Source organism: Accipiter gentilis, chromosome 4, assembly GCF_929443795.1.
Source record: "Accipiter gentilis chromosome 4, bAccGen1.1, whole genome shotgun sequence".
Classification (NCBI taxonomy): domain Eukaryota; kingdom Metazoa; phylum Chordata; class Aves; order Accipitriformes; family Accipitridae; genus Astur; species Astur gentilis.
In genome coordinates, this window is record NC_064883.1 from 15,217,080 (window position 1) to 15,231,220 (window position 14,141).

Sequence of the window (14,141 nt, forward strand, 5' to 3'; positions counted from 1 at the left end):
CCGCCTCCGTGGCTACTGTTAATTCCACAACAGGCAAGTTACACAAAATTAAAAAAAAAAAAAAAAAAAAAAAAAAAGGGGCAAGCCCGGACTCCCTAGGTTGTCCCTCTTGAGCCACTGAAGACCGCAACGAAGAAAATGAAGATACGGGGAATAAAACTCAGGAGAGTTCTTGTTTCGAAGGGGCAGGGGGCAAGCAGGGAAACTCGTCTTTCTCCGGCCAGCTCTGAGGGCCCGGTGGGCGCCGGTGGTTTCCCTGCGGAACCGGCCCCCTGAGGCTGGCGGGACAGCGGGAGGTGCGGGCGGGAGGCCGGGGCAGCGCGGCGGCTCGCCCCGGCAGCCGGGGCGGTGGGTGCGGGCGGGGCGGGGGGGGCTGAGTGCCCCGCACCCGCGGCCGCACCGCGCTCCTCGGCGCGGGGGATGGCGCCCGGCCCCGCACGCCGCCGCGGCCGCTTGCGCGCTGGGCCGCGCTGCGCCCTCCCACCTGGGCGCGCAGGTGAGGCGCTGCCAAGCGCCCTCCAGCCCGCCGGGGAAGGGGCGGTGGTAGCCCCCCGCACCCCCGCCTGCCACCCGGAGTACAGCCGGCGGATTCCCTTTCACGTCTTTATCGCGCTCCCCGGGGGGGGGCGGGGGCACCCCGAGCGGCTCCGTCAGCCCCGACGGGGCGGCGGTGGCCCTGCCGGGGCCGCACGGCTGCGGGGGGGGGCACCGCCGCCCCCCGCCCCCCCCGCCGCCGCCGCCGCCGCCGCCGCTCCGGCTGGTTGGCGGGGGGGCGGGGGGGGGCGCGGGCGGCCTCGCCGGCCCCGGGGCAGCCCCGGTGGGCGCCGCGGCGGGGAGGCGCGCTCCCCGCGGCCCGCCCGGGGGCAGGGAGAGGCGGGCTGCGCCCCCGCGGAGCCGGCCCCCCTCCACCCCCCCCCCCCCCCGCCGCTGCCGCGGGCGCCCGGGGCGCGGGCGCGCAGCGCTGCCGCCCGCTGACGGAGCGGCTCGGCGCGGGGACGGCGCTGGCGTTTTGGAGGGAGTTTGCATGTGGTCAGTGCTGTGTTGCTAAGCCAGCCCCCAGCTCACATTACACACTACTGTATTTATAACCTCTCGGAGCTGTTTCCCCCTTCAAGCAGTTCTCTGGGACCACCTTCTATTGGCTTCAACCTCTCCCACTTCTTGACATCTGAGCAGCTCTGAGAAAGGCTCATCTAGGTCCGAGTGTTTATGCAGCGGAGACTGGCCACTAGGGCTAAAGACCTGGATTATCTGAGCTCAGCTGCCTGCTGCAAAGTCTGTCGTTGCCTTTTTGGAAAAAAAAACCCCAACCCCGATCTGTTTACAGTGAAAGTTGACAAAGGGTGGTGAAGTTGGATCCGTCCTAAACTCTCCTGCCTGGAACCTGAGACTTGCATGCCATGGATCACACACTCTTTGGCTGCCTGCGCAGCCCCCATGCCACTGCGCAGAGCTTGCACCCTTTCTCCCAGTCTTCTCTTGCCCTGCATGGAAGATCTGACCACATGTCCTACCCTGATCTGTCTTCTTCTTCTTCCTCTTGCATAATAGCGGGATACCCCAATGAGGAGGGCATGTTTGCCAGCCAGCATCATAGGGGGCACCACCACCATCACCATCACCACCACCACCACCACCAGCAACAGCAGCACCAGGCTTTGCAGACGAACTGGCACATTCCTCAGATGTCGTCTCCTCCCGCCGCGGCCAGGCACAGCCTCTGCCTTCAGCCCGACTCAGGAGGACCCCCGGAGCTGGGCAGCAGCCCCCCCGTCCTGTGTTCAAACTCTTCCAGCCTGGGCACTAACACCCCCACGGGGGCAGCGTGTGCGCCAGGGGACTATGGCAGGCAGGCTCTGTCCCCGGTGGAAACAGAGAAGAGGTCCGGCAAAAGGAAAAGCGACAGCTCAGGTAACGGCTCACGCTTTCCCCTGCGGGGCGGGACCCCCGGGCGGAGGGTGCCGGGGGGAGCTGCGCTGCCGGGCCCCGGGACTCCCGCCGCGGCGCGGCGCGGCGCGGCGCGGCTCGGCTCGGCTCGGCTCGGCTCGGCTCGGCCCGGCCGGCCCGGCCAGGCTCCGGCCGCCGCGGTGCTCTCGTCGCCCACTGACACCGGGCTGCCGGGTCGCTCCTTCCCTCAGACGCGCTCTCGGGATCTCCATCATTAAAGCAAGCTTTATTAGGGCTACGGGGGCGGAGGGGGGGTGGGGGTGGGGGGAGAATAAAAAGGAAAAATCCAGCCCGTGATAGAGCGTGAAATCGAGGTGGCGGTGGTGGGCAGAGAGGTTCCCACAGTCAAGGAGAGAAACGTTTGTAGTTTTGGTGAGGATTTTAGCATCTGGTCCCGCGCCCCCCTCCCCCCTGCCCGGTACGCCACCTCTGCTTCAAAATTCAGAATAGAGCGCGCTCCTTCCCCTCCGCCCCTTCGCCGCGGAGCGGACTGCGGTTCCGAGGCGATTGCACAACGCTTGGGAACTCTGCCTTGGAAGTGGGGACTCGGGCGAGGAGCTGATGCCTTGCTGCCCTGGAGGAGCTGGGAGCGCCTGCACCGAACGCTCAGCGTGGAAGGGGCGAAACCTGGAGTCCGTAAAGCGAACGGGTGAATGGGAGGTTTCGAAAGCTGCCGCACTGATTCAGTGCGCTGGTGGCGGGGGTGGAGGGAAGGAAGGAGCTGTCTGACTTCTTTTAAAATCACCGCAATTCTTACTTAAAGACGAGCATAAAAACATGTAGACCCGCAGTCATTCCAGAGCGATGATTTGGCATCGCTGAGCGTGCAAAAAAACTTGACATAATCTCCGCTTCTTGAAACGGCAAAGCCTGTCAAAGTCCCACTCTGACAAAAGCCACTTGGCGAAGGCAAGGCGACTGATGGCACTTCCGTCAGGGCACACATAAACCGGGGGGTCATCAAAAATATACTGAGACAGGCAGGAGGCACTTGAAAAAGAGAGGGCTCAACAGTCTGAAAACTCAAGAGCAGGCGTAGCGAATTGTTTGTTATCGAGGAAGAGAAAGTGAAAGGCTTTTCCAGATATTTATGAAGTTCACAACTGAAACCGTGACCTCTTTCGCTCAAAATGTTGTGAGCTTGCTAAAGTAGTAAGCAACAGAAACTTTTTAAAAAAACAACCCTCAAGGATACCATCATTTTCTTCACTGTCCGTCACATTAGGAAACATTTACAGTAATTCAGAATGGGTTTAACTGAATTTCATCTCACATAGCTGGTATCCAGGCTGAAAACTCTTCCAAGATTAAAAGCCGTATTTAGTTAAAACACTGGTGGTGAAATCTGTTGTTGCATATTCCTTACATTTTATGAGATAAAAGGAATTCTTTGATTTCGTGAGGTATATGAGCAATACTAAAATTTGAGTCCCCATTACTACTGGGAAAATAACTGGATGCCTGTTGGTGTAAGGATTTATTGTATTGTCAGTCTGTTTAAAGCTGAAGGAAAAAAGAAAATTGGTCCCTTTCGCCATCAGGGAAGTATCTGTCTCGCTTTCTGTTTATTTCATTTTGCAATGCAAACCAAAAAACCACCAGCGGGGAATGCCCCAAACTGTACCCTGAAGTGACTGGAGTCTTCCGCCAGATTTAGTGGACGAGGGTTCGAGCCTTTAGCCATGGTTAAGCTTATCTTGCGCTGTACTCCGAACCTCACTTTCTAAGACTTTCTGAAGATCGAGGCAGGTCACCTTTTCCTCCTCCCTTCCCCTAAGAAAAAAATCTTATGGCGGTTCACACAATTGTGAGTCTCTCAAACAGAAAATAGGCATCTTGTGACAGCAACCGGGTAGCTGCTGTGTCTTTGGTTTTTCTTCAGGACAAGCCTGAGTTTTGGACCGAATATTTAACCCCACCCCTTTATTAATCCTGAACTCTGGTGCTAGATATTTAATGCCCTTCTAATGTATGGCAGCAAGAACTATTTTTAAGTCACTGTATTTCTATATTTGTCACCCATAATTGCCCCTCATTTGATTAAACCCCATCCCCTTTATTTCTCATTAATCTGTTTTTTTAAACAAATTACCGTACTTGAAAGAATTTCATCCATGCCTTCCCCACTTTTTGGAGACATATTCATCACACTTGGAACTACTTCAATAGGCATTTGTATAAAATCCTAATAGTAAATAACTAAGAAGTGAAGAGAGACTGTTTAAGTTTCAGTGCCAGCATTCTGAGACAATTATTAATGCTCTTGCTTATTTACAGATATATTTCCTCTTCTTAAGCGTATCACTTAAAGCCACAGAATGTTCAGTGTTTTCTTGAGCCCTGAATCTGTTCTGCATTTCAGAGCTGAAGTAACCTTAGGCTACCCTTTTCTTGCACTACTCTGCTTTTACTTCTGAATGTTTAAGACGAGGAACGTCGATTCGTAAAGCTGAGTTTATAGATAAAGAAAGTAAAATGTGAACATTCCTTGTGTCATTGATCTCCCAAACTAGTAACTGTTGCTCAGCCATATAGATACTCTGAAAATTTACCAGCAGAGATACCTCATTTTACTTATTTGCTATGATGGCAGGAGTGTAATTTTTTAAAATCATAAACAAAAATCTAGAGGGCGAGCACATTTTGGACGACGGGCTGTGTGTTTGTCCCTGTGCTTGCTCTTTCCCCCTGGAATTCACATATTGCAAGGGAATGGGAGGATAGAAGTATTTTGCGCTATGCTGTGTAATACTTTTGTTTGGGATTGAGAAGGCAAGGTAAGATGTGCATTCATGGTAGTTTCATAAACTGTCTGACTTACAGTTTTCTTTTGCCCTAACCCAGGTTTTAAGCAGTTTGGGAAGTTCCCTTTGAAGATATTGAATAGGCTGCTACAGAACAGGGTGAAATTGTCAACTGTTCTTGTTGTAAAGGACTGGGAAATACTGCTTACTTAGTCATCGACCCCTGCATGCTACAGCTGTCAGTGTCTCCAGGTTTTGTAGTTGCTCCCTCATTATCTTCCGAACATTCCTTTCAACCTGCGTAGGCCCAGAAGCGGGTCAGTAAACTAGCCTGCGAGTTGAGGAGTGATGCACACTAATCTTTAGAAGTTAATGTTTTGCAGTGAATAATGGCATCTGCATCCTTGCCTTTGTAACTCAGCTCTTCGTATGTCAAGGATGTAGGAGTAAAAAGACGATACTAAATTTGAGGAGAGGTTACAAATAAAATCGCTTATTTTAACGTGCACTAGTGGTCAGAATTATCTGTGTGCTAATGAGGTGCGGATGAAAACCATGCTGAGTGTATAAAAAACATATTCTTGGAGTGCTTTGTTGCTTTGTGGTACGAGTTGTTCTATAAGGAATATTTTGGATTTTTCTAATGCCTCCCCTTCTCATTACTTGCCTGTGACTATTGAGGCCATTTTATTTCTGTTTTTTTACAGAGTGGGTTTTGATTCTCAGACGATGCAGATCGCATCAAATGCAAAATTACTACTGCAATTGTCTAAGTTGGTCTCTCTTACGGAGGTCCAAGTTTTCTTAAAACTTCAGTCAGGAGAAAAGCACATTAATGCCTACATAGAAAGTGTAACCTAGGCTTACTGAGAAATACAAAAAGAAAGTGAATCTGGTAGCCTTAAGGAAGCCTAAAATGCTATGGCGAAAAAAAATATCTGTACTATGCTGAAAAGACCAGGGGGAGGCTGAGTACTGTTGAAGGAGTTCTGAGCCCTACAGCTATTCAAACATTTAATTGCGATAGATAAATGTGTGCTACAAGTAAATTTGATTCCAGGTAAAGTCCAATGTAATTAGACACATGCGCCCAGGCATGAGAAGCCTTTTACTTTTTTTTTTTTTTTTTAAAGTTTGACATGGAAAAATGTTTTTATATGACACAGATTTCCAAGGAAAGGCTAGCAGGTAATAACAACTATTCATATTTTTTACTCTGTTTACAATAGTATCATATAGAAACACTGCTGTTAAACCTACAAAAACATTTCAGGAATCCAGTGTTTCAATAGCTGTTCTGCTGGGTTTTGTTCATTGACAAATAACATGAAAAGAAAACAATACTCTTTTTTCCAGTGTTTTAACATCTTTTATAACCTACCTATTCTCAACATGCAAGCAGTAAAAAGTTACATCTCCAGGGAACTTATTTTAAACATATCTAAATATCATAAATCATACATACTTGTTTGAAATGGTCTCTAAAAAGCAGGTCATTTTGATAAATGATTATAAATACTGCAAAATCATGGGTTTTGAGGACTTCTGATTGGTTTCTGAAACACATCAGTAAGAAAAATGAGCTGCACACTTGTAGTCAAAAAGAACTGTGTAACTGATTCATCAATATGTCTGTGCTTTTCAGCGTGGTTGTAAACGGAAGCAAGAAAAAATACATAATAAAGCACAGTTTTTCTGGAAAGAGTTAATTTGTTTGGTATCCAGTATCAAAGCATCACTTACCAATAAAAAAAGCCCACCACCAACAAAAAAACACCTCTGTAGATTTCATAAATGAAACAAGTTCAAAATCTGATGAATAATAATCATAGTTTTAGGAGAAGACTTTTAAGACTACCTAATGGGCCACTTGCTGGATTGTTTACTAGATGAAAATTTGCAAAATGTTCACTTTTGCTCTCAGGAAATATAATCAGAACTTTTCTAGGACTGTAAAATTTTTAAACACTATTTTACTGATACATTCTCAGAATTTTTTGTCCATAGCCAAAGAGTAATTTTGTGTGGACAGAAATAAATATGGCCTCTAATTATGTATTTCTGTCTGTTCATATATATATATATATAAAATTATATATAATTTTTATATATATATAAAATTCAGTAGGATTTACACTTCTCCCCCCTGCCCCAACCCGCCCTTTTAGAAACATCGGGGTCCCAATGCAGACGTTCACCGGAGCACAAATGTTTATGTGAGAAGGTCTATTGATTCCGGTGGAACTACTGAAGTGCTCAAGGTTCTTTAAGCTGTTGGAGCTTAATTCTGTTACGCTGTTTAAAATCTTTGGCACAGAAATGTAACTGCATGATATTCTGCTATTATTTGGTATTAAGCTCTATCAAGGATCCCAGTCTTCAAAGCAAAGTCACAAAGGGATCTGGATGAATAAGAAGTGTGGTAGTAGAATGAAACACAGAAGGAGATATGGACACATGGAGATTAAAGATCCAAACATTCTGTCAATATCTGGAGAAAATGTCACTGAAACTTCTCAGAAAAATCATGGTTGGAGTTACCTTTCAGGATTTTTAAACTGCTCTTGCGTGGTAGGGAAAGAAAAATGCTCTATAATTCTTGCAGATATTTATTGATAAAATATTAGGATTGCCTGGTTAAGCATTGCCAATTCAGCATTATATATCTATATATCTCTATATCTATCTCTAAACTGAATTTTAATTTCATTGGTTTTAACATCCTAGGATAAAATTTGTCCTACCATATCTAGCGTAACTTCTCTAGTATTTTGCACAGTAAGTAATCAGTTTCTGGATTTTTTTTGTCAGACTTGTTGCCCTTTTTGGACATGCTAATTATTTAGTAAGTGCTTTTTAATTGAGCCTGTTAATCTGCATATAGTTTGCTGTTGGGAAATACTCATTCTTTAGTGATGTGATGACTCGATATGCTGTATCTTTGAAGTCCTCGAGTCGGATTGAACTCTGTGTCTTGAAATTCAAGGGAAGGTGACAACATTATCTTTGCTGATGTCTGCTAATAATCTGATATTGCTCAGTGGATTATTGCTTTCAGCAAATACAATGTTACACGGCAGCAGGAATGGTTGCTGTAGCATGTTTCAGTAGCAAAATGTATTCTACCAAGCAGATTTGCTAGTCTCTGGAAAGGAAGCAAAATAAATCTGGTTTTATCTGCTAGAATGAGCGGAGTTTAAATCCATCAGTAAAATGTAGTTATGGTGGGGTTGGGTTCAATCCTTATTTTTGCCACGTTATCCTGTGTCCTTGTTCTAATACACTTAAGAATGCAACTTGAAAGGACACGAAAGAAAAGTCATATTTTTTAAATATAAATAGTTGCATATGTCGCTAATAAGGTTTCTAACTAAAATAGTGTGGTGTTAGAGAAGTTTGATAAACAGTGCTTGAGGCTACTTCATTACATCAGTGCACAGCTGGGCACAGAACGCAGCCTTATGATCTGCCTCGAGCCTGTGCCCTGTCCTTTTGTGTCTGTTTCCCCAACCTATACAATGACAATACCAGTGCTTTCCTTCCATTTGTAAAGTACTGTAAGCTTTTATTTAATGAAAAGCTTTGTGTGCGTGTGTGCGCGTGCTTGCGCTTTTTTTAGTAGGCTTTAAAGACTTACAGATCTGCATCACCATTTCTCAACTATTGCTGGTGGCAGGGTAGGAGCGAGACGGTGCACAGCTGCCCTGCAGAAAAAGCCTTCCTCCCACTGCTCAGCAGGGCAATCACATCACCTTTACCAGCACGAGCTTGTGTGGCTGCATAGGTGTGCACAGCAAGAAGTCATTTGACTTCTGGGGTGAGTGTCTGGGGTCTTTGATGACCGGATAGCTGCTTTTCTATTGTATTTAATCGAAGTTTGAATTAAAAAATAGCCTGAGTAATTGCGTTGGATGCACACAGTCTAGTCTTGTATGTATTTTAAGTATTTGAATCACCAAAAAAAGTTATTAATATAAATGGTTTCTAAACATACATGCTAAGGGAAGTTTCACCTGGAAGATACTGATGACAAAATTCCCGCTGATTTTTGGTAGTGCCAGATTTTAAGATGTGTATTCTCACTACGAATTAGGACGAATTCTTAGCTTGGGAGAAGGAGATAGACCAGTTAGCCGTGCTAGTGCTTATGCTTTTTGTGATACGCTGTCTCTCATGCTTCCAGCGGCAAACACAGCAAAGGAATGCTGCTTTAAAAAACCACTGCTTCCATCGGTCTTACTTTTCTAGCTTTCGTTGTCCTTGTTATTTATTAATGTATTTTACAAAATCTGTGTCCTTTGATAAGTTTACCTAAACCATATCCTTTTAAAATGATATTTTAATAAATAAAAATTAAATCATACTGATGCTATTCAATCTCTGCTAGTTTTATATATATATGTATTATCACCAGTGCAGAGTTGCATCACTGTATCCTAGCATTCACTGAGTGATGCGAAGTGGGAAAAAAAAAATCAGTAGTATAATGGGGTATAGTGGTAGACAGTTCACTGTCGTACATGAAAAGTTGCTTCTGAAGTCTTCCTCTAAACTTTATAAATAGACAACTTGGGCTGTCAAAATTCTACTTGTTAACGTCAGTGATATTAAAGATATAATATTCATTGTAGATTAGGGAGGATGTCCTTCATTTTGAGATCTTGGACCCACAGAAGACAGTAACATACCTCCTATTCAGAATGTGAGTTTATTTTCCATATGGAATTGTGAATTTTACAAATAGTTCTGGGGGCAGGTTACCTGACTAGAAGTTGTGCATATTACTAAATAGGCACGCGATTATACATCAAAAGAAAAATCAGAAATCACATTTCGAAATTGGCTACTGAATATTTTGTTGTTTAATGTTCAATGTAATCATTCAATACTACGCAGTCTGAAATCACTGGAGCTTCTTGCTCTACACAAAGAAAAAAAGCAGTCTAAAGTTTATATTGAAAATTACCTGTGCTGAATAAACCTTGCAGTAGTGGAAAAAGGCCCCTAAAGTACATAAACAGAATAAAACATACATGAAAACTTAACGGTCATTTGAAAGAAAAGTTATTTTGTACTTGAACCTATGTTTCCTTTTACCCTTCTTTTCAACAAATGAAACAAAATAATTGACCAAATAGCAGAAGAAACAAGTCTCAAAGGAATGAGTCAAATCTTTCATTTATGATGGAAGAGCATAGTTTTACTAAACCAATAAAATCCAGTGGATTATGAAACCCTAACTGGAAGCCAAGTAATCTTTTTTCTTTCTTTCTTTCTTTCTGAAGCTGCTTCTTGGGCTAGAGAAAAATTGGTTGATTGAACATTATTTTATAGCAAATAGGATATGAAAAACTAAAACTGAAACAGATTACTGCAGGCTTTTAACAGTCCTTCTTCCTTCTGCATTCTCTCAGATCTCTAGTAGCTATTTTTTATTTTTAGCAAGTGAGCCTGAACAAATGCTGCCTTACATAAACTGAGTTAGATGCACTTCAGTAGCGTCCGCCACCATTGTGAGTTTTAATTCTTAGACTGTGATCCCATGATGATGCCAGCATGCATTTAATTTTGTATGTTGGGAGGTGAATGAAATCTTGCATGTGCTGAAGTCAAAACTATTGAGTGGAGCCAGGACTTCACAGCAGAAGTAGTCTTATTACTTTGATACGAACACACCTGAAGTTAAGTGGATGTTTACACATTTTGGCGAATTGGGGGCATTAGTCACTTACATTTACCAACCAGAAAGACTGTTTCCCACTTTGGTCCTTCTATAAATAGATACTAAAAAATCTGTTGGACATATGTGGACTGACAATATAGCTCTGAAGAGAGCTGAATGAACTGTGGGGTTTTCTACCTGCCAAGTAAAAAATGGCATATTCGAGAAGAATGCAATGTGCCCTGAGTGCGCACGGGGGCTTCCTTGGAAGGGGGTGTTTTTGCAGGGTGAGTGGGCCTCCTCGGGTACATGGGTCTCAGTAGCTTTTCAAGCCTTTCCTTTTCTTCCAGCTGGTGCAGAATACCAGAATGCTGTAGGCCTCATCCTCGTAGGATATGTGGACAAGCAAAACCTACTTGTTAAAGTGTTCTTATTACTGTAAAAAGAATGGTAGGAACAGTGACTAGATGTCTCCTAAATTCATGAAAATATCAGTTGGTTTAGAGAAGGAAAAAGAACTGAAGCCAGATGTGTTGATAAACTATATGATGGCATATTTTGCGAGGATTTGGTACACTGAGCTGGTAAAAATGGTGTGAGTGGAAGCCCAGGCGGCTGCAGTGACATTGACCACTCAAAGATGCCTTTTAAAGCTTTGTGCTTAGAACGCCAGACAGTATTTTCTGCCAGAAGAAAACAGTTAAGGCATGTTCACTCCTTTTGAATTGGTATCTTCTGAACTAGACTTTAAAATCTAGTAAAAGTCCGCAAGTCGTACTTGCCTTATATAAGGCTTAGAGAGAACTGAGAATGTTGCAAGTCCTTTGCACTTTGGAATTACTGATTTGATTGACTCAAATGTGACATAGTAGTATTAAGCTCTTTTTTTGGTCTTTTTTTTTTCTTCTTTCTATGTTCTTGTTTTGCGAGTACCACAATGACCTCAAGCCACAGCTGTGTGTTAAGTCTTGCGCTCCTGAGGACATTAGGACAATACATACTAATGGTCTCACTCCCGGCTCCCTCTCCCTCCCTTTCTCTCTTTCCTTTTTTTACACAAGTACATTTCTGAAGGACTGTATGCAGGTATATCCTTTCAGTTTCCATTTATCCTCACAGAATGAACACTTCCTTTTGAAAAAATAAAAAATTACCCTTTACCTTAATCACATTTGCATTGGATGTTAGCCTACAATAACTTAAGAACCGCAGTGATCCGCTAAATAGAACAGTGCTGTTAGGTGATGTAAGTCTGTTAGGCAATGCAAGCTGAAACAGTTATGGATCAGTGGAGCAGAGTCAGATAAGAATAGGAAGCTTCATTAGCAGTTGTCCATAAGGTGTCTTGAATCCACAGCATTATCTTTTCTTGAATCCACAGCATTATCTTTTCTTGTATTATCACTTTATTTTACATAATTTTCTAATAGATTCTATTATTGGGCCAATTAAAAGAGTGACTGTTCCATTTGCATTATATGTTTTTATGAAATAATACATTATTATTAAAAGTAGTAAATAGAATAACTAAAATTCTAAATTTAAAAAAAGTAGTGTGAATAAGCACAGGAGAAAAAGCTGGAGACAAGGTCACAAATATTTTGGATTGGTTTAAATTATGAAGAAATACACTGCCAAACTTTCCTGTAGGTTTGGTTTAGCTTTGTTTGTTTTTTTTTTCTTTTTTCCTCGACTCATTCTGACCCCTTTGCTTTTTACACTTTGATACATTGCTACAACTTTATGAGGCAAACATCTTTATTGCTTTAATATGAGGGTATGTACAGAAATCTACAGTATTCGAACCCTATAAAGCTATCTTTATTTCACTGGTTCCAAACTGAAATTTAGACATGCAGAGAAGGTACCAATTGAGTTTACAGTCTGCTGGCATGAGAAATATCAGGGATTTAATGTTTTCGTATTTGCAAACATATCACCAGAGCTTTGCCAGACATGACACCCAAACAAACGCTGTTTTTTTGGATAGAGATTGTGTGTTTCAAGTACAGTGGCTAAACACATCCAGCCATTTTGAAATATGTTTGGTGAAATTAACTTACAGACTGACCCAGTCCTTCAAAGTTCTCTGGAAAGCCATTTCCTTCCCTCCTGCAAAAGTCACTCAGTGCTTTACCAGTCCGTGTACTGATGCTCTAATCCTGCTGAAGCTTAGGTTAATGTGTATAATTCTCTTGGAATTAACAGTATAACATTCAAAAAGTTAAGCACAGGCATGTTATTCCTACTCTGTCATTGATTCCTCCAGCTCGATGGTGTGCGACTAAGAAATGTTTGTAATTCCATAACATATGGGTAGATACCATAAAAATATTATCTATGGAGGCTCTGGCTCGCTTTGTGTTTTTCAAGCATGTTTCCACAACTAATTGATAGTCTTAATTTACACACACACAAACTAAAAGCTGCATCCATGTTAACCTTGAAACATATGGTTGACCTGATTATGTAGATAAATGGAAAGCTTGATGCTACTCATATAGAGGAGTCTGGCTGCATGTTATTGCTAGCTTTTAATTAAAAGGACCTTGTTAACATATCAGCAGACTCTTATTACAAAAGGTGGAGGTGAAATCCACACTGAGCTAGAAATGCAAGTACTGCTCTTATCTGAGGTGTTCATACGGACCTGCACGGATCCTTACTTGTTCAGAAGTTATTTGATGAGGGTACATGTTCCCTAAATACCTCTGGAAGAGTATTTCTGCAAGTTTGGGAACTGAAGCAAGTCCAGGGAATGAGTGTAGCATATTGCACAACAAGCACTGCAGGAAGGTCTCACTAATCAGCCTTTGCACGTTCCCTGCAATGTCATTTAGTGTCTCCTGTATCTCTGCTCTCCATAAAGCCTAAGAGCTACCTTTATACAGTTAAGGTCGGTTACTTTATAAAAGCAGACAGCATTTCCTTTCTTTCCAGGGCATAAATGCACAGATTTAGGAAAAAAATGCTCACAAAAGAGACCTGGGGCTAAGCACAAAGCATCTTTTCACAGGGGCAGAACAACTTTGTCCTTGGTTTCCCCAGTACAAGGCCACAGGCTGCTGCTTATTCTGAACAGGGTGAGAACTATGGTTTAGAAGATCTTATTTTGCCGCCAAAGTTTGCAAGTTGCTTTTATCAGTCTTCTCTCTCTCTCTCCAACATGTTTTCAGACCGTTTTGCAGATGACTTTTATACCATTTAGCAGAATTCAAATCCTGTTTTCCTGCCCTGGCCCTCTCTTGGCTCCTATTTGAACCCTGCTAAAACCAAAGCTGATTAAATCTACCTTTCAATCACACTCTTTTGAAATTCCCTTCCTAGAATCCTTCTTCTGGTTCCAGCTTATCCGCTCAGAGTTAAACTGTTACTTCCCCGCAAGGCATTGCCCAACTGCTGCTCAGCTGGTATTTCGGATCCTGTTTCTTACCTACCTCAATGTTTTCTCTGTGCTGTCTTAAGTGTGTTCTTCCTTTTTCCATTCACACTCTTCTCTCTCTTCTGTATGGCTCACATATATGCAAGAAACATCCAGAAGCAATAGTCTGTCATTATCTCCCCAAACCATCAATTGTTTTACTGTGAACTTACTTTTGATAACTGCAGGTCAGTCATGACTCTTCCATGTATTTATGGTGTGTCAGAAAAGTGTGCAAGGCTGAGAGTAAACAAAAAAAAGGAAAAAAAAAGTTTCATGTGCTGTCTCTTCTCTTCTTGAGGTTTTAACTTCACAAGGGTGCGCACCACAGAGGACATTCTGTAAACGGCTATAGTGGAAATCGAGC

The 14,141-nt window shown here is 43.2% G+C and overlaps 1 protein-coding gene across 1 annotated transcript in view; it reads left to right on the plus strand.

Moving 5' to 3' along the window:
- Nucleotides 1-1,159: 1,159 nt before the first annotated feature.
- Nucleotides 1,160-14,141, plus strand: part of MEOX2 (mesenchyme homeobox 2) — a 54,199-nt gene continuing 41,217 nt past the window's right edge. Inside the window, exon 1 of the mRNA XM_049798333.1 lies at nt 1,160-1,911. Within this exon, the coding sequence (XP_049654290.1) occupies nt 1,401-1,911 (511 nt within the window). The 5' untranslated portion in view covers nt 1,160-1,400. The remainder of the gene's footprint in view (nt 1,912-14,141) is intronic.